Raw genomic sequence first — 27,468 nt, 5'->3', positions numbered from 1 at the left:
CATGCTCTCATTCTGTCTCAAATAGATGGATAAAGTCTTAAAAAAAATAGATATTCCATGCAAAGGAAAAGGACATGCAAAGGCTCAGAAACATAGGAAGCCAAGGTGTTTTCTTGTGAAGTAGAGAAAGACCTAGTTTCATGGAAGCCCGGGACTATAGGAAGAGAGCAGCGGGAGGAGAGGTCGCAGAACTCTGGAACACTACACTGAGAAGGGCCTTGTCTGGCTTTCTTTCTTTTTTTAAAAAAATATATTTATTTTTAGAGAGAGAGAGCATGTGTGCAAGTGCCGGAGGAGGGGCAGAGGGAGAGGGAGAGAAAGTCTTAAGCAGACTCTGCAATGAGCACAGAGCCTGATGTGGGGCTCGATCTCATGACCCCGAGATCTGAGCCAAAACCAAGAGTAGGATGCTTAACCGACTGCACCACCCAGGCGCCCCTGGGCTTTCTGAGTTTTATCCTATGGATATCTGTGGGGACTTGGCTGGGGAAGAATCCGATCAGATGTGTTCTTCCAGACAGGACTGTGGGGTAGCATTGGGGGATGAGGTCAGCGTCAAGGAAGCCTGGGAGGAAAGGCCTTCTTGCACAACCCCAGCTCTTCCTGGGTATCTGGAGCCGTTTCCAAGTCAGTGTGGAGCCCCCTCCCTCAATCCAAATGGGTCCCAGAGTAAGACTCATGTGTTTCACAAATATGGAAACTGAGGCACAAATGTGGCCAATGTCACTGCAAATTTTGGGCTGTGATCCTTTAACTTGTTCATATTGGGCTTTTAAAACTATATGGAAAAATAAATTCTTTCCTGGTTAAAAGTTATGAAAGTCTGCTTTTCAGATCCTATTTGGCATGACTATGCAAGGTACCCATTGGAGGAAAGGCAGTAAGAGTTGCGGCTGGGATTTACTCTGAATTCTGGAGGAAAGGGAGTCTAGGACAGCGGTCAGGCCTGGGACAGTGCGAAGGAGGCTGGGCGCGTGGCAGTCACGGGAATGTTGCAGAAGCGGGTCCTGCTCCACGCCGTCGGTTATCGGTGTGGTTACCTGTGATTCTCCCAATCTTTTGCTTTCCGCCGATGTAACTGCCAGCGAATCCTGAGACATGGGCACCCAGGCTGTACCCAATGAGATGAACATTGCTTCGAGAAAATTGAGCAGATTCCTGGAAGATGGAGGCAAGGTGGTTACGGGGGAGAGCTGCTGGACAGAAACCTTGTGTGGGTCCAGCTCGTTCTGGGCTCCCCCTCCTTGTTCTTTGTCCCGGGTGGCAAATGAGGTCCTTACTTCAGCCTCCTGACCCAAACCTGGCTTCTCACCTTGCTGGCGCCCACCTTTCAGGCTCAGTTACCTGGGACCCCCGCTTGGTGTTGCTGCCCCCTGCCTGCCTGCCTTTCCCAGGACGTGAACACCCTGCACCGTGCTCCTGTTCATTTCTGTGGGTTTGGTGGTTCACGGGTGTGTTTAGATCCTTAGCACATCCAAGGGAGTGAGCATAAAAGAGAGTGGATGGGGGAGGGGGAAGGAAGACAGTTCTGCAAAACAGGGGTTCAAGCAAGGCATCTGAGGGATCCCCAGTGTCCCATCTCCACGCTGTGCCCTCCCATTCCTGTGAGCTAGCTGAGTGGTTCTCCTGTCTGGGATGCTTAGGAGACCAGCTTCATTCACTGTCTAGGGAGAAGGGCGAGAAGGGGAGGGGAAAGGAAGGCGGGCCAGGCCTTACCTCCAGCCACTGGATGAGAGCCGCCACCTCCTGGCCCACAAGGCGTGCGTTGCGGACAGCGACGGTGTAGTGGCGGTAGGCCAGGCTGAGCCAGTCTGCCAGCCCCACGTTCACAGGCTGGGCCAGCCCAGACTTCAGGGCGGCCACCATCTGCCAGATCCAGTTTTCCAGGAAGCGGTCCACCTGCCGGTGGGCCCCCAAAGTAGTCAGCTTAACCGGGAGGGGACACGGGGTGCTATACTAGTCTCTGCTTTCTCCCTGTTCACCTTTTTTTTTTTTTTTCTTCTTTCCCAGCTCTTGGCTAGTGAAGGCTGGATCCTTCTTTCCAAAAGAAAGGGCTTAACTGGGGTTTCTCGACCTTGGCACTACGGATGTTTTGGGCCAGATCCTTTCTGTGGTGGGGGCTGTTCCATGCATTGTAGGCTATCTAGCAGCATCTCTGGTCTCTCCCAAGCAGGTGCCAGCAACACTCTCCCCCACAAGTTGCTTTGCCAAATGTCCCCGGGGGCTACCCCTGGCCTCCAACTGAGAACCATTTTCTTAACATGCCCCTATTTTAAGAGTTTCGGAGCCTTAATGTAATGGAAGAGTCTGCGTAATCAGGAGCTGAAAGCTGACCTAACTTTGAGGGTCACCTCTACTACCTCCCCGCTCCGGGAGGCCTGCTGAGCCACGGCTCTGAATCCCAGCTCCTTCGCTCTCCTGCCCACTGCGTCTGCTCACTTTTGAGGGAATAAAGCGTCATGAGTTGGAACATGGCAGGAGCTCAATACATGTTTATGGAGAATCTTCCTGTGTGTGCACTTTGTTCGAGAACCCACTTGCAGGGCCCTCCTGATGGGTTCATGAACGAAGACGTGTCTGCACAGATAAACAGCAGTTCACTTATGAGAATAAGGGTGGGCAGGTGACCGTGGGCAGGGTGTCTAGGGCGGTCCAGGCAGAAGGAAGTGCTCTTGCAGAGGGGCACGACCGTGAGAGGGCCCCGTGGTATGTTTGGGGGGAGAAGAGTCTGGTGTGCTTGAAGACCGGGGTGGGGGGGGGGAGGCTAGGCTGGAGAACATGCTGATGACGGGGCAGGTCATTTGAGGTCAGGGGCAACCACTTCTGAATGTGCACCCAGTGCCTTCCATGCAGACAGAGCACCTTGGGTTCAAATCCCAGCTCTTCCAGTCTGTTCGCAATTTGGTTAACTTTTCCGTGGGCCACTTTCCCCATCTGGAAAATGGGGCTAACAGTAGTGGCCTTTTCCAGGACTGCTGTGAAGACGAGACCAGTCTGTCGCTGGGAGGCACTTAGAACAGTGCCTAGAAGGCAGCAAGCGCTCAGTAAATGTTAGTCACGCAGTTACCTGCAGAATTAGTGTCCCAGTGACGCAGCTGTTGCTGTTCCTATCACCAGTGATAGACGTTCTAGTCCCTTCTGCATTTGGAGAATGAAGAATTCGTTCTGGGAAAGGACCCTGGTAACGGTCCTATCTTCACATTGCATTTGTGAACCAGATATTTATTTAGTCATGAATTCAGTTAACAACTATTTTTGGAGCACCTACCGTATAATGGATACTGTTCGGCAGGAGAAGAGGGAGAAGAACACGCTAGGCAGAAGGCGCAGGCTGAGCCAAGGCCAAGAGGAGAGAAAGCACAGGGGGCGGAAGGAGCTACAAGCAGTGGGTGTTGCTGGAGTTTAAGTGGGGGGCAGGGAGAGGTGAGGGGGAGGCAGGCAGAGTCAGAAGAGGCCCAGAGGGTGAGGGCAAGGCAGGGAAAGGTGAAGGAGGCAGGGGGAATTGGGGGAGGCAAGGAAAGGTGAAGGGGGTGGGGGGAAGTAAGGTGGGTGAGGGGGGAGGCAGGGAGGGTGAGAGGAGGTTGGGAGGGTGAAGGGGGCAGGGAGGGTGAGAAGGAGGCAGGGAAAGGTGAGGGGAGCATGAGGAGTGAGTAGAGGCAGGGGGAGTTAGCGGCGGCAGGGAGGGTAAAGGGGGCAGGGTCCGAGGGGAGAGCACCGGGAAGAAGCCCCAGCTCTGCTCTGCAAAGCCTTTCTGAGTTGCTGGCTCCAGCTTCTAACTCGGCTGGCTGGCCATCTGCAGATCTGTCCTCGGGATGCATTGCCTCTTTCCCACCTTCTCTCTTTTTTCTTGTAAGGAAAGTCCGATGGCTAAAGCCGCTGAAGCAATGGGATACTCTTCTCTACCGTGACTGGACTCCTTCTAATCCCTATCCACCCCCCCCCAGGGCTCCCCAGGGGAGCTTTCCGTGACTGATCTTTAGTTTCCTTTAAAACAGTTTCCATCTTCTTAGAGCTCTGCCCTCTGTCTCCTCTTCTGTTTTTCTTACAGAAACGTGGATTGAGCGGCTACCCCAGCAGGAGAGAGCCGCAGTGAGGATTGTGGGGTGAAGCCTGCTGGGGGTGGGAGCCCAGTCAGACCCCTCTGACACAGGCCCGGTGAACTGGGCGTCTTTGAGAGTGTGAGCTTGGAGCGTGGGGGTTCTGGGTTTGAATCTCTGTCCACTCTTGGCTGTGTGACTATGGTAGCTGCTCGACCTTTCTGAGTGCAGTTTCTTCTACAAGATACTAACCCACCTCGGAGGGAGGCGTGGGGATTAAACAGGTTGATGAGTAATGTAAAGGGCCTAACTTGTGGTAGGGCCTCAATCTATGTTAGGTCCCTTCTTTAGGGGCAGGAAAGCCATCACCACCTTCACTGCAGACCCTGGGGTGTGTGGAACCCCCACTTCCCTAGAGTGGGAGCCCCTTCAGTCATAGGGGGAAGCTGCTAGAAGGCTAGGGGTGCCTCTGCTTTCCCCCCGGCAGTGGCAAGCACCCCACCTTGTAGCTACACCCCCGTGGCATCGTGTGGCTCCCCACTACCACATGAGACCAGGCACGGGGTCTGTATTGTTCATGGGAAGGCTATGAGGCTGCACATAGCAGGATCTCAGTGAACAAATGTTGAAAGAGTGGCGGGTGGGTAGACGGGCTCATTTTGCTTTCTACAGTAGGATAGATGAGGGTTTCAAGAGTATTTTTCAAGTAGATGGCAGCAAAAGGTTTCCAAGTCACGAAATAGATCCCCAAATCTCTGGAGGTTTCAAGTTGTGAACTAAGCTTCAACTCGTGGGTTGGTTGGGAACCAGGGAGGCAGGATTTCCCCTTGGAGACAAGTACTTGCTTAGTTTGATTTCAACCATTGCCCACAATATTCTTTCTCCCCTTTGTCCAGGATTTTTAGCATCCCTAAAAGGCTACACCTTATCTAAGAGGCTACATATCTCTGTCACCTTTCTACCTAGGTATAGCCAATGAATGTAACTGGAAGCATTTTATAGATGCTTCTGGGTAGCTAACCTAAAAAAACAACTCCTTTATACCAAAAGCCATTGAATTTTACACTTTAAATGGATGAATTATATGGTATATGAATAGTATCTCAAGAAAGCTGTTAAAAAACCTCCCAGCTCTTTGACTCCTTTGTGTATACCTTTTACTAATTATGCTACCTGGAATAAAGATGTGATGGCTGGTGCTCTGGCTGCCATCTTGGACTATAAGGACAAAGGCTACACTCTGAGAATGGCAGAGTAGTAAGCTGGAAATGAGCTGAGTCCCTGAGGAGTTCATTGACCAAAGTCATTTATCCAGTTTTGGATTACATATCTCTAGACTACTGTGTGAAATGGAAACAAATTTCTGTTTTATTTGAACTGTTGCCAATTGGGTTTCTGTTATTTGCAGCTGCATTTAAACCTTACAGTTATATTTCACTGGGAGACTATGTTTCCCAGTGGCTTCCTATCTCCTCTTGTGAAACAGACAGATTCACCTGCATGGACTGCAATCACTGCTGGGCCCTCATGTGCTGTGTGAACTCCTTGAACCACGTTTGATTATCTGAAACATGGAGGTAATTACACTTTCCCTATCCTGCTTATTCATGGGATCGAGATAATCAATGAGATCCTGTGTGGGGAGTACTCGGAAAATTAGAGAGAGCTTTACTAATATTATGCATGAAGTTATCATCACTGGCTCCCTATCTTTTTATTGAAATTGGACACACAAGGGAGAAAAGCAGAAAATGTAAATGCAGAGAGAAAAAAGGCATGTCAGCATTTCCTACCGACCACCCGTGGATTATCATCACCAGGGGCAGAGAGGAGTTGAAGCCACACCGCTGTAATGTGTCTGGGTGATTCAGCCGAATCTGACAGCCCTTATCCGTTTCGTCTTCAAAAAGCAGGAATCTGGTCTTTGTCTCCTGCAGTGCTTCCTTTGTTTCAACAGCTCTCGATCTTCCAACTGGCTCTGGAATGTACGATTGGAGACAGTGCTTAGCCTGGCCTCTGTCCCACCTCTGCCAGCTCTGGGACAGCCCAGAGGTTTCTAAGAGCACCAGCCAGCAGGGTTACTAGGAGGTTACTAGGAGGTGCAGTTACTAGGCATGAACTGCAGCTTTGGGGAACCCAAGAGGGCATGTCCAGCAGAATGGCCACTTCTCCCCTGGGAGATGATGAAGGCTGACCTACGAGAACCCAACACAGAGGTAGAGGGGGCCAGATCCTATATCCTGCCATCCTGACTATGGGCTCAGCCAGTCGGATATTGGAGTACCTCTTGGACAATAGGGATATGGAAGAGGCCATTGGATAAGATGAGTATTTCACCCCAAATCACCTGCCAGTAAGTGGTGGCATCAGGGTTTGAACCGAGCTCCCTCTGATTCCAATTGCCTATATCCTTACACTGCAGAGACAGTGACTGGGACACTTTAGTTAGATGACACCGTGCGTTTGGCCATGTAGTTCAGCCTGTTCTCACTCGCAGACGCATTATGCCATGTGGCCTTGCCTGGACCAGGTAGGGTTGGGGCAGAGACGATCTGAAAGGAGTGGCCGATTCGGCTTGATGCAGGGAGTGACATTCAGGGAGGACTTTTCAGGGAAAACGATGCCGATCCTGTCTGGAGGGATAGACAGGGGCTTGTGTGTGGGGCTGCGTGGGTGGTGGGAGGGAGCAGGGCTTTCTGAGCCGGAGGAACAGAAGAGTTAGGGCTCAGAGGGTGGCACCTTGTGGGCACGAGGAGGAAAGAGACAAGCCTGGGTAGCCAGAGTGTCCGGGGCGCTGGGATGCTGGGGAGTCTGGACTTTATGCCCTAGACGATAAGGCTGCTGCTAAGGAGTTTTTCAGCAGAAAAGGATAAATGAGTGTCCATTCGGAATCTTTCAAAGACTGCGGAAGAATGGGGTAGGGGAGAGAAAAAGTGTTTTTAAGATTTTATCTTCAGTAGTTTTCTCAAAATATCTTCTAGTCTTTCTTTTGAGGGAGTCTGCTCCCAATCCTGAGTCATTCTGGTGGGGTGATGAGCAGTCATGCAAGTCCACCAGGCCGGCCATGCTGCTGGTGAAAGACAGACACCTCTGCTCAGGGGCTGGGGGAAGCCTGGGGAGGTGTTCTGTTCTCAGGGTTAGGCCACCAAGGTGGGTGACATCTTTTGTGCCAAGGGATCAAGCCAAGAGCTGGGGGAGGATGCTCTCATCCTCTTTTTCAGCCCAGGGTGGGCTCTCTGGGGGCTGAGGGGTATACGAGCATTTTTGGTCAGTGAACTCAGTTGAGCCTAATTTACGAAGGATCCCGATCGTTCGTTCTGAGCATAAAGCCATTCAGGCTTCTCAAACAATAAGTCTTGGGCTTTTGGTTTCAGGGGACAGCAGAATAGAGAGAAGATGAACCTACAAAGTGCAAGGGGAGGTATTAATGAAACCAATTTTCCTATCCAAAGGTTATTCATTTGAAAGGTTATTAATTTCCAGCAAAGGGCAATGATTTGTCACTAGGATGACAGAATGAGATGCATCATATTTTATTAAAAGGAGATGTGAGTGACAATCTGAATAACTGCTCTGTGATTATTAAGAACATGTCTACTGCCCAGTTTGGCTTTTGCAAGCTTAGAGGCTGCCCAAGGTTGTCCTCATTCCTGCCAGGGGTCTCCCAGCTCATGCTCCCCATTTCACTGGCCGCACCAGCCTCCCGGTCTTCTAAGTAGAAGCTGGGGTGTCACCTTGCACTCCTACACCAGGCTTCCAATCAGTCTGAAGCTTCGGGTTCCCGAATATCCCTAGAGTCCAGTTCCCCAGCTCAGGTGCACACTGTGTCTTGCTTGGTTGATTGCAACAGCCCCTAACATGTCTCTCTCTCTCTCTCTCTTTCTCTTTGGTCTTGACCTCCTCCCTCATGCTGCAACTCAAAGAAGCTTCCTAGAACAGGAATGACTCTCAGATCCTTTAGTGACTTTGAGCTTCGCTGTGTCACAGCCAAGGCCACCACCGCAGTGATAATCTCTCATTCCCCAGCTCTTCCCCTCCTGCTGCCCACGGCCAGTGGTTCCCCCTTCCCTGGCCCTCTTGCTCCCCCCTCTGTCTCTGCGGCTTCCTGGTGAGTCCTGGACCATCTATTAAAATGGAACTCGGACATGACACCCTCGAGGAAGCCTTCTCATCTAGCCGGAGGTCATTACTTCCTCTTGCCGCCAGTGCTGTACTGGGTCCTTGCTTCTAATGTGCTTGTCACGGGGCCTGGTAATTTATTCGTTTCGGTGTGTGTTGTTTTCTCCACCAGGCTGTGAGCTCGTGGAGGGCAGTGCTGGTTGGGGCTCAGTAAATGCTCAGTGAATGATGTATCCAGGTCTCCCATCAAAGGCGAAGATTTGATTTGTCAACCACTCATGCACTGGCATGAACTAAATGTAACTAATTTTCTTCTATTTAGTGATGGAATAGCTACATTTTCCTTTGTTTTAGGATAGTTGACTCCAATGCTGAGAAGACTATCTATGAAAACAAAATGGGGATGAGAATAGTACCTCTCTCATGAAGTTGTTACAAAGATTAAATAAGATATTTGTAAAGAGCTCAGAACAATGCCTGACGCATAATTAGCACCTGTGTAAGGCTGTGCTGTTAAAATAAGTACGAATCAGAGCATGTGGCGTCTTGCATTTTGGGTCTGTGAAATCCTTTCTTTCTGTGAAAATTTATCCCTGTTGCCCTCACAGGACCAATTCTGTCTTATGTGTATTTACTCTGGATTTAGCTGGGAGAATAAGCTCTAGGACCGGTGCCTAGGGCGTCAAGGCTGATCAGCAGAGTCCTGTGGAAAAGCTGTTGTCAGATAGGCCCGCAAACAACTGAATGCAACTGGGTTCTCCTTGATCTTCCTGGGGACTTGGCTTTCTTTTAGCATGTAGAGGAGTGAGGAAGTTGTGTGTGTGTGTGTGTGTGTGTGTGTGTATGCATTTATTTTCTCTACAAAAACCTACTAAACATATATTACTATATTACGCCTCAGGCCCTGGCTAGGTACTATTTGGAGGCACAGAGGGCATGACCTCTGTTTTTCAGGAGTCCCCATTCCAGTGGGAGAGGCAAGCATGAGAACGAGTCATCGAGTGTGGTTGCTGTCAGTGCTGCCGTGGAAGGACCCCCTGAATAGGGCCTAGAGAAGACGTCAGGAGAAGGTGGGGCATCAGTTGAGTCTAGAAGGATGAAAGATTCTTGAGGAACTCAAGTCTAGGACAAACTGTTGAAGAAAGTGAGGCTCTGGTACCTAAAAAGAATAAAATTTAGTGGAAGACATGAGCCTCAAAGGTTGCTGCTAGAATTCCCTTGCACAACTCCAGGAGATAGAGACCGAATCAATGGGTGGGTGTGACGCGGAAGAAAATCTTAGACTTTAAGTTCACAAAGATTCACAGTGGAAGAAATTGGGACAAAGAGAAAATAAGGGCAATAAAACAAACAAAGACCGAAATGCTAACAGATGAGCACTCTAGAATGTGCACAACACGATCATCTAATGTTGCTGAAGATGGGCCACAGCTTTTATTCTGAGCTTCTTATTGGTCAAAGCAGAGAAGGAAACAGGAGCAGTTATAGGATTCATAGTGTCCAGTTGCTCACACTTTCCCGGTCCCGAAGCTTGAGACGGTTTCCTTACATGTTATTGCGAAAAAAAGGCCACTGGGCGAGACGGTGGCCACTCTCTTGAGCACCGTTCCTACAAAATACGTGGGAGCAAGTTTTATGGGGTTGACTCCGAGAGTGCTCTGCCGTCCTCAGTGGAAGCGGCAGCCACAGTGCCAAACAGCACGTAAGTCGCAGTGAACCTCTGTGAGGCTCCTCACTATAATCCAGCAGTGGTCTCTGTGACCGAGGGAGGCAGGGGTCACTCAGTCACATTTTGGGTGGCAGGAAGGAATAGAGCTCCAGAGCCCGAGTGTCTGAGCCCCCATGGGAGCAGAGTGTGATCGCTCCTTTCCCAGAACGCAGAGAATGCTGGTACCTCCCCAGCCAAGCCATGGAGTCACGGACACACAGCTGTCGCCCGTAGCCACATGTATACCAAAATCTTTCCCAGGCCTTAGCCCCGCATGTAGCCAGCTCTTGACTGAGCACCTCTACCAGGGGATCCTTTTGGTGCTGCAAACCCAGTGAGGCCAAACTGAATTTATTTTCTTTCCTCCCAACCCATTCTTCTTCCTTTCTCTCTACATTTCCTGTTATGGTGCAAAACACCATTATTTGTCTGCCCTGCTGCTCATTCTAGGTTTAGAGCTGTTCTGGGATGTTCTCTCTATCCCCTTGGTGACTCTCATGGGTCACCAAATACTGAGGACTCAGCCTCATGATTATCTTTTCTGTCCCCTGCCACTGGCCTAGTCTAGAACCTCATGCATTTTTTTTTAAATTGTGAAATTGGAATAGCTTCTTAACTATTTTATATTTTATTTGTAGAATTAATACACACTCATTGTATATGTATATAGAATTTGAAAAATGCTGAAAATGAATAAAAAATCTCATTACTGGGACAGAAACACAAGTAATTTTTGGAGTATTTCCTTCTGATCTTTCATTATGGAGTTCCATAAATATTTATTTGGAGTGTCTAAAATTGAAATCATATTACACGAATGGTTTCATATCCCTCTTCACCTGTCATGATAATTTTCTTACAGCATTACAAATTCTTCAAAAGCATGTTTTTGAAAAGTGGCATCGTTTGTTTACTTCATTGTTGGAGATTTAGGTTGTTTCGGGTTTCTTTTTTTTCTATTACAAACAATGCCCTGATGACCATCTTTATACATAAATCTTTGTCTGGAAAATCTATGAGTATTTTCTTAGTATAGGTTTTCGAAAGTAGAATCATTAGCTCCTTAGGCGTGATCTTGTGCGTATCTCTTTGTGTATGCATGTATATCCAAATTGATTTTCTGTACTTTTTAGGCTAATATTTATTGAGCATTTTCTCTCTGCCAGGCACTTTTCTAACATTGAAACCTCACGGCAACTCTGTGAGCAAGTTGTGAGACAACCCAATGATTCTGTTATGAGTGGCGCGGTGAGGGTTGGGGGGTTGGGGGGCATGTGTTCCAAGTGTATTCCATAGGAGTAGCTGCTTCTCCAAGTATGTCTTCTACAATTGTTATTTTCTCAAGTCTTTAGAAGAGGTAAAGACACACCAGTGATAAGAATCTGGGGGTGAGGCTCTAGTTTTGAGAGGGAGACTATTAAAGGTAAAAGGTCAGTTCCTTGGAGGGAGTCACCCTCCTGTGACCTGGAAAGGGCCTGACAGCCAAAGGAGGCTTGAGATTGCCCTCTCATGATAGCAAGTTCCTGGGCAGTGAAACTTCCTTGAAATCAGGTGGAGGCAGAAGCTGGGTGTAGCCGCTGCATTTCTAATGTTAGATTCCTTGCAGCAAGTGATTTCTCCATTCCTAAGTCAGCCCCTAGGTTGGAGGGTTCCTAATGTTTCATACAAGAACAAATTATTTCATTTCCTTCTGGGTAAGGACATCATTAGGTGGTGACTGCAGGCAGCTGGGCTGGCACGGGAGGGAACCAAGGGTTCTGCAGTAGAAGGCCTCGATGGGAGTCAGTTACTCTGTCTTCTGCCCACGATGCCTGGGCTGGGTGCTTCTGCTCAGTTCCACGTTTGCTGAGCACCTCCCGTGGCTGGTGCTCAGGACACAAGTGCATAATACAGGAGCCACAGGCATTAATATGCCCCCCACAGAGTTGTTTGTGAAATATCTTCATATTCATCATTTAAGTTGCTAACCTGTGTGTATGTCATTTGTTAACTTTGGAACTCTGTTAACACGCACTGCTGAAAGTACTCCCGGACCTGGGACAAATGAGAGAGGTCCTCTGGAAGACCATCATTTCATGATTACACTGAACACCACCCTCTTCCCCCCACCAGCCATGTCCTCTCTTCAGGATGGAAGGAACCTATGAAACAAATGTAGCCATAGCTCTTCACTGACAGCTGTGGTCCGTCCGTCCTTCCTTTCTCTTTTTATTTTTCTTTTCTTTTCTTTTCTTTCCTTTCCTTTTCTTTTCTCTTTTCTTTTTTCTTTTCTTTTCTTTTCTTTCCCCCAATGTGGGGCTTGCACTCATGACCCTGAGATCAAGACCTGAGCTGAGATCAAGAGTCAGACACCTAACCAACTGAACCACCTAGGCACCCCCTGCCCCAAACTTTCTTCTTACTCCCCTGCAATTCTGGTTAGAATCAGAGTGATTTTTTTTTTAAATCTTTCAAAAAGTCTGATTATGAAAGAGTGTGCCATTCAGAAAAGTTTTCCATTTGTACTGGAATCCTCTGGGGATAATGGTGCTTACTTCCCTAAAGTGGTTCCGAGGTCGTGGGCACATTCTGCCCTGAACAGATTCAAGATAGGGTGACCAACTGTCCTGTCAAAACGGGATGATTTGGCCACTCTAGTTCAAGGGCAATGGAGTGAATAAGTGGAGAGAGAAAAGATGATAACATTTTCCATCCCTGTTGATGATTATTCTGAGAGTTATTATCCAGCATCCAGTATGTGACATACCTTTCTGCCTGGTCTTTCCCCCTGTGGTCCCCTGGCCTGACACGCTCTGCTGTGTTTTATTTGCCTGGCTAACATCATTCTTTCTCCAAATCTAAATTCGATCTTCATTTCCTCAGCGAAAATGTCTCTGAGTTTCCTCACTTGGTCACATCTCCCTATTATTCGTTGTCTTAGGTGATTTCACAGTTGCAATTTTCTGTTTGGAGAGACATTACATAAATATCTAGCTCCCCTATTTGGTGGTAAGCTCCATGAAAGCAGGACCTAGGTCTGGTTTTGCTCACATTAAAACTTTACTCAGTACAGCAAGGGGCTGTGGCGTCAGGCACCCAGACTGGGAGCCATGTGGTTGGGGTTCGAGGTCCATTTCTAGCACTTATGACTCATGTGACCTTGGGCAAATTACTTCACCTTTATGTGTCTGAATTTTCTATCATATCATCTGTAAGATGGAGATTATAATAGTACTTACCTTAGAGAATTATCATGAAGATTTGTTTTAGAATTGATAAATTCTGTAATAGTGCCAGGTATGCAGGGTGTGCTATGTAAACACTCACTATTATGATAGTTTGCCAGAAAAAATTTGTTGGAAGGGTGAAAATTATCTTGAAATGGAGCACCCACTTAAATTTAGAACCCACAAAAATTCTAGAAGAAAACAGGAGAAAATCTTCGTGACATCGAGGAGAGCAAAGATTTTTTTTAGGACACCAAGAGCACAAATCATGAAAGAAAAATTAGAAAAACTAAATACATCTGATCTTTGAAAGATTCCATGATGTAAATGAAAGGCCAAGCCAGACTGAGAGAAAATATGTATATCTGACAAAGGACTTTTATCCAGAATATATAAAGAACACTTACACCTCAAGTATAAAAAGACAAACAACCCAATTAAAAAATAGGCAAGAGATTTAAACAGCTACTTCCTATAAAAAGATGTACGAATAGTGCCTAAGCACATGCAAAGATGCGCAACATCATTATTCAGGAGAGAAATGCAAATTTAAACCTCAGCGAGATACCAACTCTCCCCCTCTAAAATGTCTAAAATGAGAAAGACTGACAGCACCAGGTGCAGGTGAGGATGTAGGAGAGCTAGAACTTTCCATGCACGGCTGGGCGGATTGCAAAACGCTGCAGCCACTTTGCAAAATTGTTTGGCAATTTCTTACCAAGGTAAATGTATCATAAGGCTCAGCAAGCCCCAGCCTCGGAGCTCACCCACAAGAAATGCAAACATACGTCCACGCAAAGATGCAAGTGTTTACAGCAGCTTTTTTCACAACAGCCCCAAACTATTAACAACGCAAATGGCTATCAACTGTGTAAATGAGTAAATGCTTACAGGGACTAGACCACCATGGAATAGCACTCAGCAATGAGAGGGAACAAATGTCTGATACATGCAGGCATGGAGCATGGATGAATCTAAAACGCATCACGCTAAGCGAAAGAGGCCCAACTTGGAAGGTTGCATATGCTATCATTCCATTTCTGTGACATTCTGGAGAAGACCAAACTCGCGAAAGTGAGCAGCCCTGTGCTTTCCGGGGCCAGGGCATGGACAAGCAAAAGAGCAACTTGTGGAAGGATTGAAATGTTCCGTATCTCGATGATGGTAATGGTCCCTCAGATGTACATTTAAAAAAATGGTTGCAAAAAAACCTACAACCATAGTTTCTCCACATCAGTCAGGGTTCAAGCCCATTTATAAGCTGAATGGCAGGCTTTCTGTGTTGTGACTTGCACAGGGTGGGGCTGGCCTGAGAGCAAGATTTTTTTCCCTAAGATTTTATTTATTTATTTGAGAAAGAGTGATTGAGAGAGAGAGAGAGAGAGCGCACACAAGTAGCGGGAGGGGCAGAGGGAGAAGCAGACTCCCTGCTGAGCGGGGAGACTGATGTGGGGCTTGATCCCAGGACTCTGGGATCATGACCAGAGCCACAGGCAGACACTTAACTGACTGAGCCACCCAGGCTTCCCCAGAGCAGGAGATTTCGGAGTCCTCTGGGGGTTGGCATCAATTGGCAGGGAGGGCTCCTGCCCTGACTCTGAACCAAATAAGACCAGTCTGGGACAGGCCCAGCCCTCCAAGACCTCAGGGACACTTGGCATACCTGGAAGGCCCTTACAAGGTCCTCTGGGCCAGGGATGAGCCGTGGTGCCTGGGGAGGCTGTCCTTGGGAAAGCAAATCATCTGGCCAGAGGCTTGGGGGTGAAAGGGACCCAGAGACTGTGCAGTGTCCTGGCATCCAGCCTGGTTACTGCCTGCTTTTAATTCTCTCTCTATGCGTCACCAACAGTCTGCATTTGTTGTGGATTAATTCATTTTCCTGCTTTTATTAAATAAGGATCTAGAGAACACCATCCGTCTACTCTTCTAATCCTCTGGAGAGAATGAGTGTTACCACAACAAGCAGATAGAATTCCAGCAAAAAGCAAAGAAACTCGACATTTAGTTGTGTTGTTCCCTTACAGCTTGTTTGAATATAGTCAGTGATGCCCTTTGCCCACCCCCAACCATTATTCCCTGGGGACCAGGGACCTCTTACTGGTAATAATAATCTAGTCCAGTTTCCTCATTTTACAGGTGAAACTGGGACCCAGAGAGGCCAACTGACAGGCCCCAAACCGGGCATCTGGTTAAATGGCAGAATCAAAAGAACTCAGCTCCCCCAAACATTCAAGCCAGCGTCTTCTTACTCTGTGGTGGGAGAGAGTCCCAACCCATATCCCTGCCATGTTTTGGGGACTCTGTTCCTGTCACTGGTGTCAAACTCAGAGGACTCACATACTGTGCCTCACAAAGGCTGATCCCTCCAAGTAAGGCCCCTGGATGTCAAGGAGGGAGTGAGGCTTGAGTTATGGAGAAGAGTTGCTGGGGCATGCCTATGGGGAATGGCCCCAAACAACTGAGGTGACCAGAGTACGAAAACTACAAGTCCCATGATGCCCTCAAACACCTGCCAGAGCTCTTGTCTGACAGCCTCATCTTCAGAATACATATTTTTTTAAAGTAATTTCTATGCCCAGTGTGGGGCTTGAACTCACAACCCCGAGATCAAGGGTCACGTGCTCCACCAGCTGAGCCAGCCGGGCGCCCCTGGACCAGATGTCTTTTCCTTCTGTCACAGAGGTAGCACTAGAATTCTCACACAGCCGAGGGGCTATGATGTTGGCGTCTGGCCAGAGTCAGGCCGGGGGACACTGCCTAGGAGCTGGACAGTCACAGGTCCTTCCACAGCTCTTGGAATGGTGGATCTTGGTTTAAGATCAGGTTGCCAAGTGCTGTTTTAGTAGATTAAGCGAATAATGTTCTTGTTGCAGAGTTTTATTTAGATGCATGACTGCTGCCTAGCTCCTGACTTCGGTCTTCATTTCCTCTTATCCCTCTGTCTTTGACGTGACCTACACAATCACCAAGTGACAGGAACAGAACAGGAGTTGGGGGCAGAGGACCTTAACTCTAATTATGGGGCTTAGGGCGTCGTCGGATGTATCCCGGTCAAGGGCTCAAGGAGTACTTGAGTCTTATCCCAGCCCAAAGCCACCCACCTCACGGAAGCACACTGGGAGTGTTGGTGGGCAGGGATCCCATGTCTCTTCAGTGGAGACTCAGCCGGTCTCTTCATCCGGCCCTGCCTCTGCGCACTCCCGATGGCCGTACAAGTGGCCAACTTCTGCGTTTATTCTGTGCAGATGCTCTGCTAGGCCTTCTAATACTTTATCTTACTTTGTGCCGGCTGAGGTCCCTCTTCTTCTCAGCTCCCTAGAAAGGGCAGACTCAGGATGGCTTTTCCAAACAGACCTTGGCCCAGGAGTTTGAATGGAAAAAGAGAGCACCAATCCTTCTGGTCTACTTTGGCTTCCCAGTGGCACAGCTTCCGTGCTGGTGTTAAGTTGGGGGTACTCTGTTTACTCCTGTTTACTTGTTCATTCTTCTCTTTATCACTTCCCGAGTGCCTTCTCTGTGCCAGGCATTTTCCCACAAAGGAAGGTCTCTCTCAGCTCAGTCATTTCTGGAGCAAGTATCAGGTGTTTGTCCCTAGTCTTTATAAAAGATATTTGTTGCTCAAAAGCAGAGTAAGAGCAGAAAACAAAATTCAAAAAAATATACTTCCATTCTCATCATCCTAATGGATTGAACTTTTATTTCCCCATGTTTCTGTTCTGTATCCAGAAGCAAATATATTTTACATGTAACTGCACAAATAGAATTGCCTTTTGCTTTTTTCATTTCACATTTCTATAATAAACATCTCTTCATATTCCTACAGTGTTCTTACTCCTCATTTTTAAAGGCTGAGTAATATTCCACGGGGGGGTATTTCATGATTTAGGTATCCATTCCCCTATCTGGGACAAGCAGTATGTTTCCAGTTTTTTACCTTTATAAGCAGAGCTGCAATGAACTTCAAGCAGCGAGCTTTTCTGTTTCAGAGAATTACTTCCACTAGGATGAACGACCTGGCGTGGGATCACTTGTTTAAATGGTGAGATCATTTTGCTGACATGGGAGTTGAAGCGATTTTACAAGGAAGACCCCCATAGAGTATCAGCCACAATTATTACCAACCCAGAGAACCCCGTAAGACCCTGAATGTTCTCATTAAAGGTGATGATGGGGGACAGGGGAGTGAGTGGAATCGGCGAGGCAGGATAAAAGGCTGTTTATGTGGCTATCATTAACTTTTTACCAGCAACTCAGAACACCTTATTTTATCCAGTCCTCATGACACCGCTATCAGTAGGTGCTATTCCAAAGGGAAATGTGGGTCTCGGCACGGTAAGTGTCTTGACTGAGGTCACACAGGATTTAGCTGAGCTGGGCCCTGTGTGGAGGGTGGCTCCCTTGTGGTCCCGGAGGTTCGGCACCCGCCCAGACCCACAAGCACCCTTTGCGAGGCCTTCAGTACCCACAGGACGGTTGCCGACCACGAGGTTGTTGAAATCAGCCTTAGAGTTGTGCTCCGTGGTCATGAGTGTGGCGATGTTGAACTGCATTTAGGTGGCAACTCTGAAGAGGGCCCAGAGCCTGAAGTGGAGACATTTCACATGAGGCAAGCAACTGAACATGTTCTCTTTTGGGTCCACTGCATCTGCTTTTATAGACGGCATGGCGTTAGACACTCAGAATTGTGTCACTTGTATTTGGCTCTTGGTGTGACTGTGTGTTTGCAGATCTCTATGTTTCCTGTTCACTTGTCCTCGTTGACCTTAAGCAAGTCATTTAACTTTCTGGGCCTCAGTTTCCTCATCCGGAAAATGAGTAGTTGGAAACAGCCGGCTCTGAGGTCTCCATGGTGGTACAGTGAGACGTCCTTGGCTCCTTTAATCAGCTGGACCAGGATTCTAGACCTGGCTTTTCTCCCTTTCCACCTGTGGAAAACTGAGGGGTTAGGAGAAGATGCCAGGGTCCCTCTGGGTCTAGGATGTGTGAGTCCTGAGACTGTCCCATCTCTGAGTTGCAACGAGGAAAAGATGCTAGAGAGAAGTATTCGTGAAGTCAGGTTTCAAAAAGCAAAGTGAGAGTTGGAGCAGTGTAACCTGGGAGTTCCTGGCTCTGTGTCCCCCAGAAATGCTCTCCTCTCCTGTGCTAGAAGCTGATGCTTCGCGAAGGTAAATACTTGCAGCACAAGGAAAGCACTAAGCATTAACTTGGCCAAACAACCGCAAGATTACTCTTTAAGGCAAAAGTAAACCATGGGTGGGGAATGTGAGCTGACACACGTGCAGGGACTTGGGGTCCACCTGATGAGGAAATGAGCCAGACCCCACCCCTGAGTCTCCTTGGGGCTTCCCTGTGCTGTGGCCCAGGACTGAGAAGGCCATTGGGTATGATCTTAGAGATGATGAACCAGCATTCGTTCATGTCACCACACACCAAGTGAGCACTTACTATGTGGCAGGGATGGTGCTTAACAGTGCAGATATAACCGTGAAGAAGACAGACCATGCTTTCAAGAAGCTCATGGACTTTTGGTGGAAGTACATAAGTAGACAATGGTTATACAGCTTGGTAAGCGTTTTGATGGTAGAAGAATAGAGGAGGCATCTGCTCAGCCGTAGGGCGGCTGGTGTGAAGGCAGCCAGAGGAATCCCATGGGTAGGGAGTGTCACCAGTTCCCCAGCTCATCTTGGGGATTCCGATCAAGAGGTGGTCCTATGGAGAGAGAAGGACTATGGAATGTGGAAGAAAAATGGGCCCATGTGTGGCCAGTGTGGTCACCTCTATACATCATGGCTGTAGCCTGCACCCCGGGCCCTTCAGATTTTCTGAGACTGCATCTCCTTTGAGACGCCCCAGGCCCTGGGGTCTGCAGCACAGTTGTTCCCATCACCTGTGGGTTCATTTCCTGATGAAGAAATAAGGAGTGGTTCAGTGGTTGGCCCAAGGCCAACAGCTGGCTAAAAAAATCAAACCAGGCCCAGAATCCCATTTCTCTCCCTCTCCCTCTGTATGTCTAGGTTCTGAGACTGCCAGACCTTTTTGGCCATGTGCTTTTACCCTTGTTTCACTTTCCCTACGATATTCTTCTGCACCCCTGTCCTCCCTTCACTGCCTGTGTCTGGGCATGTCTGACTGCTCCATGTCAGACCCTGTCAGACCATGGACATGTACTCCAACAATTTCTGGGGCACCGTGGGAAACAATGGTGGAGGCAGAGTAGTGTGGGGGGAGGGGCATTGGTTTTAGGCAGTTGACCCTGCATTTGAGTCTCTATCAGTTATCAGTTGTGTTACCTTGAAAAGTCCACTTCACCTGTGGGAGCTTCCCTTTCTTTCTCTTAAATTGCCACCCCGAATCTCCATGTCACAGGGCTGTTGTGGGAACTAGATGAGACTCGCTGAAGTGTTTACTGTAGACATTCAATACACAGCTTCTCTCTCCTTTCAAAGCTTACCTCAGATCTCTTCCATCTCATGACTTGACCCAACAGAGTTCCTTCCAGATACTTGTTGGTTTATATTCGCAAAGATTTTTGCCAGCCTATTTAGCACCTTCCTGTGAGTTCTGTTTACTTCTTTTAGGCAGCATGTCACATGTCTTGGCAAGGATGCTGAGCCTTTGTGCCAAAAAGAGGCCCCTCTTCGGAGTGAGTTAAACGTGTAAAGAGCCTCCCACATGCTTGGAATATGGCAAGTTCTCAAAGAATAGAGGTGGTTATTGTGCGGTATTGGTGGTAACAGAAGTAGTGATTGGTGTTTGCTATTACATCTTTCTCTTCGAGGGTTCCTTCCGCGCCCTGTTGTCAATACATTATGAACAGACAGCATATCAGATAGGATGATTCTTCATGTCTAAGTGATATGGGATCACTTCCATTTCAAAAGGTCAAATGGACCAGAAGGTCAGTGTTAAGAATCTGCTGGGTACAGCCCCTAGGAAGATATAGGTCTCATACTTGGCTTTTCTCCAACACATCTGTCTCAAATAGGTGCATGGACATACCTTACTGAGACTCTCCCAGGAGGAGAGTGCCTCTGTTTTGTTTGGGGAGTGAGCTGTGCTTGGCTTTTTCTCTGGCTGGAAGCCCACTGTTATAGGCTGACCTCCTTGTAGGAGAGAGAATACAATACAACAATGAAGCAAGGAGAGAGCCCAAGTGACAGAGCTCGGTTTGTCAATAATGGCCAAGAAGACCACAAAAGAAAAAATAAAGAACTATGAAGGAAGGCTGTCCTTACTAGATAATAAAACCTACCATAAAAATTCAATAATGCCAACTATGTGTACTGGGGCATGGACAGATAGACCCAAGAAGTAGAGCAGAGATCCAGAACACCTAAATACATGTAGGAATTCAGTATGTGATAGCAGTGGCCTCTCAAATCAGTGGGGTAAAGATGGGCTTTTAAATAAATAGTTTTGAGAGAGCTGGCAAAAGATAGAAAGATATAAAAGTTGGAACCATACCTCACACCATATACCAGAAAAACTCCTGATGGATCAAATTTTTAAATGAAACAATGAAAACCATAAAATGAGTAGGAGAAAATTTGAGCAAATTCCTTTATAACCTTGTGAGCAATGATCCTCTGTGACTCAAAATTCAGAATCTGTAAAAAATTGTTAAGTTAGGGACGCCTGGGTGGCTCAGTTGTTAAGCATCTGCCTTTGGCTCAGGGCATGATCCCAGGGTCCTGGGATCGAGCCCCACATTAGGCTCCCTGCTCCCTGCTCTGCTGGGAGAGCCTGCTCCTTCCTCTCCCACTCCCCCTGCTTGTGTTCCCTCTCTCGCTGGCTGTCTCTCTGTCAAAGAAATAAATAAAATCTAAAAAAAATAAAAATAAAAAAAATTATTTAGACTGCGTTGAAACAAACAAAAACCTTGTGCGTGGCCAACTCAGTAAATAAAATAAAAATATTATTAACAAAGTCAAAATATGAATAACAGAAAGAGAAAATAATTGCAACTAGTAACATAAAAGGCTTATCTCCCTGATATATAAAGAGTGCCTAGAAATCAAGAAGAAAAAGACTAGAAACCCATAGAAAAATAGGCTGAGACCAGAAAGGGGCATTTCACAGAAAAGGAATATAACCCATTCTCAACCTAAGAAGAAGAAAAGTAGAAATTAAAATTATACCACAGGTCTTTCCCGTTGGGTTGGTAAACATTAAAGAACTTGATCACACACCTCAATGGTGAGGTTAGCAGGAATGCAAAAGGGTGTAATGATAAAGGGGGATTTGGTAACAACCGTGAAAGTTACAAATGCACTTGCCCTTTACCCAGCATTCCCTTCCTGAAATTTACCCTGTGGATGTATCTGCACACGTATGAAGTCGCTGTAGTACTGTCTGTAATTGTAAGATCCTGGAAACATCCCACGTGTCCATCTGGAGACCAGATAACCAAACTGGGACAAGTCCCTCAGTGGAATACCATGCAGCTGTGTTGAACAAACACTGTGGACTGATTGAGAAGATATCTCAATGGATTGTGACGTGACAAAAGTCAAGTAAGAATGACGTCTAGAGTGTGATCTCTTTTGTGGGAAAGTGGGGGATAAATAAATAAACGCACATTTGCTTTTATCTGCATAAAGACACATTGGAAAGATCCAGGAGAAATTAGTAAAGAGGTGGTTACCCACAGTGGGAGCCAGGGAGATGAAATGGATGAAGACGTGGGGGAGAGGCAAGACTTTGCAAATCTATCCATTTTATACTCGTCATCTGAGCCAGGTGAATGTCTTTCTTCTTCCAAAATCGTCTTAAACAACACAGAGCCTAGCTTCTTGTTTCCTGTGTGCACCTGCATGAAGCGCCATTTGCCTGGATGATCCGTATCTACCGCTAGAGCCCTCCTGGGCCCCAGAAGGCTCTGGAAGCCGACCTCTCGCTGCCTGACGGGGGCCCCAAGTTTCCGCTAGCCTCATCTGTCTTCCTTGACCTACACCTCTCTGCCTGGCCAGGCATGTACCTCTCCTGCCTCTAGCCATGCTTCGCTGACCTTGGCCCCAGGGGCCCTTGACTTCAGCTGTTGAATAGGTAGGTCAGGAGGTCAGAATCCTTCCCATGTGACCTAAAAGAGTAAAGGTGACCCTGAGGGGAGCTTGCCAAGTAGCCAGCTTCCTCTCTGGGAGAACGGAGTCAGGCAGATGGCAGTGCTAGGAGCTACGGGCAGCCAAGGTGTGAGGAATTCTACAGAAGGAAGCTGGCTTGGAGCTTGGAAGCCGGGCAGCGAGGGCTGTGTCAGGGCCCAGTGGCGCCCACTCACCAGCTCGGCTTTGGAAGGGGCGGAGGAAGGGAGGGAGAGGAGAGCACATGCTTCTCCGTCAGGAAGCTTCTGCCCGGGGCCTCTCCGAGACTGGCACTTCCTCGGCAGCCAGTCCATCTGGGCTGGTGCTCACGGAGCGCTGGGAGCGAGGATATTTTAGATGTGTCAAAAGTGATGAATGTTGGAAAGTGCCATCGGCATCTCTGGGAACTTACAGTTCATACTGGCAGCGGAGATGTGCCAGGCCCTTTGGAAGGAATTGAACTCTGGAGGAAATTGGCGAGTCTTTAAAACAGGCAGCTCCTGCTCACCGTCCCAGAGGGAGGTGGCCGAGAGGTGCGCACTGCACGTGGTCAGAGCACCACGAAGTCAGTGAAGGTGTGGCCGGATGTGGCAGTGCCTGAGGTCTTGGCAGAGAGAAGGGCATTCATTCGGGAGCAAGGGCATATCAAACACGAGTGGGCACTGGGGGGCCCGGGGCTGGAGGCGGCACCGGGGTTGTAAGGCGGGCCGGTTAAGTGCTGCCGGCCGGGGCGGGGGCCACAGCCAGAGCCAGTTGGAGGCTGGAGGCGAGCCCAGGCCTTGGCCCAGAGTGAGGCTGGAACAAGGCTCCAGTGTGCCTGGATTTGAAAACACCCCAGGGAATGTGTTACTAGATTTCAGCATCTACCCCGAAGATAATGCATTCTAAGAGGAGGCTGCCTTGTTTGGCTCGCGGTGTCCCTCGTTCTCTGCTTCTGCAGGGAGGTGGTGCACCCCAGGTCCTTGGGAGCTGGGGGCAAGGCGGCCGAGGGGTGGCTGGTCTGGAGGAGGGAGGGTGGGGTGAGTAGGCCGCTGTAGGCTGGTCACAGGGGAGGAAAGGCGTGAGGAGTCCGGATGGGGGCACTGGGGTTCCAGCCGAGGTGGCAACACAGGACCCGGCCGGGCCAGGATTCCGCAGAAGGACAAATGGAGGCAGGGAGTTGGGGATGGGTGGAGAAGCTGCCATCAGCTCCACCTGCCCGTGGTGTTCTAAGGACAACTCTCTTTCTGACCAAACCCTTTGCTGTTTCCACCAAGCCCTCCAGCCATCTTTGTCTGTCATCACCAAGGCTTGGCCTTCTTTCTAACCCGCTCAACTTGAGGGCCGCACTGGTCTTTCCACCCTTCTCCGTCCACTCCTCCGCATCCTGCCAGACACTCTGACACTGTGCTCCAGCCAGAGCCACGGGAGCTCCCTGCACTGGACTTTGGTCTTCCAGTTCCCTTCACCAGTTCTCACTCCCCTTCCTACACTCAGCCTTCAGCTTGAAGGAACAAGAACGCGTCCTTCAGGAACCTTCTGACAGCTGGTCAGGTGAAGGGCCCCTTCTGTGAGCTCCCCAGGCCCCTGTGCCGATCTCGGGGAAGGGATTCTTTGTCTCTTTGCGGGCTTCGCAGCTAGGCTCTACGGTGTGTCTTATGCCTCCACGTGGTCCCAGCCCCTAGCCTGAGGCTGGCACAGAGGTGGGTTATTTGCTGGATTGAATTAACAGGATCATTTCATTTTTGCTCTTCCCTGGGAGAATTGTCACAATGAGCCCATATTGAGAGGAAGGGAAGGGTAGAGGCAGGACCCTGCACTGTCACTTCTAATACTCGCAGTCCCCTTCGGTGTTAGGAGCTGATAGACTACTAACAGCGATCCCTGGCTCTGTCTGCTCTCTAAGAATGGGCTGGAGAAAAGGCACTAATAGATAAGAAGAAAGTTGCAGACATTCTTTGCAATCATGGGTGGTCCTTTGTCCTCACTTACAAGTCCTCCAGACCCTGAGCCCATCTCCTTCCCTCTCCTCCCTTCTTCTGTAATTCCTCATTTTCTTTCAAACCTTACATTCAGTTCTTAAAAACTGCTTTTGTGCAGGCTTTTCTGATCTGAAATTGTCGTGACATTAATAGGGGTGATGGGGAAAACATTGTTTTGTGGTCAAATAAATTTGAGAAATTATATTGAGCAACATTAATCAGGATTCCTGTTGGCCAGACAGAGACGCTAAACCGCTACTTACTGTGCATTTAATCTCTAGCAGGGGGCAAATGAAAGCAGTGGTTCTCAAACACAAGTACTTTGGAACAGACAGCCCCTGCCCCCCACATTCCTTTGTGTGGCCCTGCGTTTCTGGGACTGATACCTCATGGGACACACTTGAGGAAATCCTGTTGGAGGACAGACAGTTTTCCATTACGCGTGCATCCTGGTAGAGCTGTGTTCACACTCATCTGTGTGTGTGTGTCTTGATTGCTGAGCTGGCATTAGCTGCTCTAATGAAGACAAGACCTTATGTGTGGGGCACAGGCCTGGGCACTTAGAGACAGGCAAGATGTCGTAGGTGGTGAAGCAGGAATGAGAGGACCGTGTGAAAACTGCTGAGATCATTGTGGTCATATCCTTGTTAGCCAGAGATGACTGCTCTCTTCACTTTTGTTGCATATTTCCTTACAGTCCTTTCCCATGCAGAGCTATGGCATACAGGATTTTATTTATGGGTTTTTTTTTTGAAGTACGGAGGGTCTGTTGATGAAAATTTGTGGGATGAATAGAAATGGGGCCACTTTAGAACAGCATTTTAGCTGGCTGGGAAATGATCTTTAAAAAACAAACAAAAAAATATAACTTGAATTGTTTTCAAATTGTGCTCCTGGGATCTCAAGCCTAAAGGATCTGGGGGCTGTTGTGGGGATGGGGATGCAGAAGTCAAAAGGGAAGGTTCCTGACTGCCCACCTCCCTTTCAATCCAAACAACATTGCCTTCAGGTTTCAACATTTTCTGCTTGAGATTTTGTTTGTAAGAGGGTTTCCGTGGATGACATAGGTTTAAAACCCCACAAATCTAGACCAGTCACTTAATGGGTGAAAACGAAACAAAAACCGTGGTGCAGAAAACACACATTAATCAATCCCACATCTGGATACTGAATCTAGAACTCGGGTTTGCCAATACACCACTGAATGCTTTTTCTACACGCTCTTGCATTTGCTTATTTCCTTCTGACGCAGTTTCCAAAGGGAAGAATAAGAGGCAGCAAGGAGCACATAGCAGCAAAGATACTGTGCTAACTCCACCGAGAAACAGTTGGGGGAAAGGTTCAGAGCAATCCCATCTGCTCCTCGTTTCATCTGTTTCACTGCGGTCCTTCTTAGGCTGGGCCTTGAGATGTAAAGAAATGTATGCTCAGAGCAAGGGCTGCTTCTGCCAAGAATAACTCATAAGCAGACACAGTACAATACCCCAGTCTCCAGTGAAATGAACTGTTTAATCAAAACTGCTGTGTTCTGTAAATATCCAGTCTATTGATGAAGAGCTCTGCAAATAGGGGCAGCTCCCGAGCAAGCCTCCTGAGAGAATTCGGGAGGAACTAAAGAAGACAGAGAATAATGGCAGACGTGCCTGTCTTGATCACTGGTGGAGGGGGGGTACCTACGGAAGTGGGGGCTGGGTCGGGCTATCATGTATGTACCATGTGCAACAGTCTGCATTCGGTGCGGCGGTGGGGTGGGACAGAGGGGACAACAGAGGCGTTCAGAAGCTCCTCTCTCAAATCCTTCGCTTTGCCTGGCTGGTTGCAACCTGGTCCTTTCGATGACAATGACGTTAATACTGTGCACTTCCTGGGCCCCCCTCAATTCACTAACCTCTCACGAGACACTCTGAGGCAGCCAGAGTCATCTCCGGTTTGGTTCCAGAGTTGACATTTTTTTTTTTAAGGTGATGAAGCTTATTTATTTATATGAAGTATAACTTATGCACAGTAAGGTGCACAAATCCTCAATGTATATGTTTATAACCAGTGTAGGCACCGCCCAGAGCAAGTCAGAGAACATTTCTATTCCCAGAAGGTTCCCCCAAGCCTGTGTCCAGGGAATACCACCCAGATGTAATTGCTCTTCTGAGTTCCCTCACCAGATACTAGTATTGGCTGTTCTTGAGCGTCGGGTACGTGGCTTCATGCAGCACATGCTCTTTTGTGCGTGGCCCCTCTCCCTCAATAGTATGTGAGGTGTGTTCGTGTTGTGGCGTGTACACAACTTGCATCTCAGCTACCGGGTCGTCCTGCCTTTTGTCAAGTTAACGAACTCCATGTTGCCTTCTGGAAATGTCTCCTTGGAAAGTGGTTTGGGTCATGCAGGGTTGGCTGAGCCTGAAGGGGTGGGGTGAGAACACAAAAGGTAAAGTTCAGGGCAGCGCCAAGAGGAGAAGCTTCTAGATAAACTCCCAGGTGCTGAGCAGCTGCTGTCCCTCACTCCTGAGTTCCCCGGTCCTAGGCTCACTGGCAGAAGCACAAGCTTCTCTTTTGCTTTCGTGTTTCTCTTTTTACAGAATGAACTTTATCACAGCCACCTCCTCAAACATGCCGGTAGCATTCTCAGGCATTTAGGGCGGTGGTTTTCAACAGAGGGTCCATCTTGTCCTCCCTCTCCCGCTGGGGCCATTTGACAATATGGTCGCCAATTAGAGATATTTTTGCTTGTCAAGACTGGGGCAGAGGTTGCTACCTTGCATCTAGTAGGTGGAGGCCAGGAATACTGCAAAATATCCCACAGTGCTCAGGGCAGCAATACCCCCACCTCCTTCCAAATTATACAGCTCAAAATGTAAATGGAGCTGCTGTCGAGAAGCCTTGGTCTAAGGTCAACACTGAATCTGGAGGTTGTTCTCTTTTCTGATGCAGGAAGAGAAAAAAACAGGGCATAATGGAAAGAGCTCTTGACTTAGAAAACCCCTAAAAGTTCAAGGCCCTCCTCTGCCAACCAACTAGCCATTTGACCTTGTTCAAATCACTTAACCTCTGTGAGGCTCGCTTCCCCCGTCTTTTGCTGGGAACTGTGCCGCCTGCCTCTCCTACTTACAGACTTGTCAGGATCAAGTGAGAATGTCAATGAAATTGCTTTGAAATGCTTACTTGTTATTATTTTATTTGACTGTGACAGCAAAGCAAGTGTATATGGGTGTTTTTGTGTCTAATGTCAGTGCAAGAACATTTCCAGCGGGATTTCTGTCTCCCTGTGTCCCGTTTCCAGGGCCATAGCCTCATTCTCACACGTGTGTAGGGAAGGAGCTCATCTACAGAGGCTGTCTCCTGGAACTGTGGGCAGGGCTCCCGACG

At 48.2% G+C, this 27,468-nt stretch overlaps 1 protein-coding gene across 1 annotated transcript in view; it reads right to left on the bottom strand.

Moving 5' to 3' along the window:
* Window positions 1-27,468, bottom strand: part of LIPC (lipase C, hepatic type) — a 154,054-nt gene that overhangs the window by 21,632 nt on the left and 104,954 nt on the right. The window contains exons 3-5 of the mRNA XM_045786879.2: window positions 5,831-6,015; window positions 1,717-1,899; window positions 1,041-1,158 (exon numbers count right to left, since the gene is read on the bottom strand). Coding sequence (XP_045642835.1) covers window positions 1,041-1,158; window positions 1,717-1,899; window positions 5,831-6,015 — 486 coding nt within the window. The remainder of the gene's footprint in view (window positions 1-1,040; window positions 1,159-1,716; window positions 1,900-5,830; window positions 6,016-27,468) is intronic.

This window comes from Ursus americanus, chromosome 36 (genome assembly GCF_024610735.1).
Source record: "Ursus americanus isolate L20-20 chromosome 36, mUrsAme1.1.p, whole genome shotgun sequence".
Taxonomy (NCBI): Eukaryota; Metazoa; Chordata; class Mammalia; order Carnivora; family Ursidae; genus Ursus; species Ursus americanus.
The sequence above is the reverse complement of the archived record's forward strand: the minus strand, read 5'-3'. Positions and strand labels throughout refer to the sequence as shown.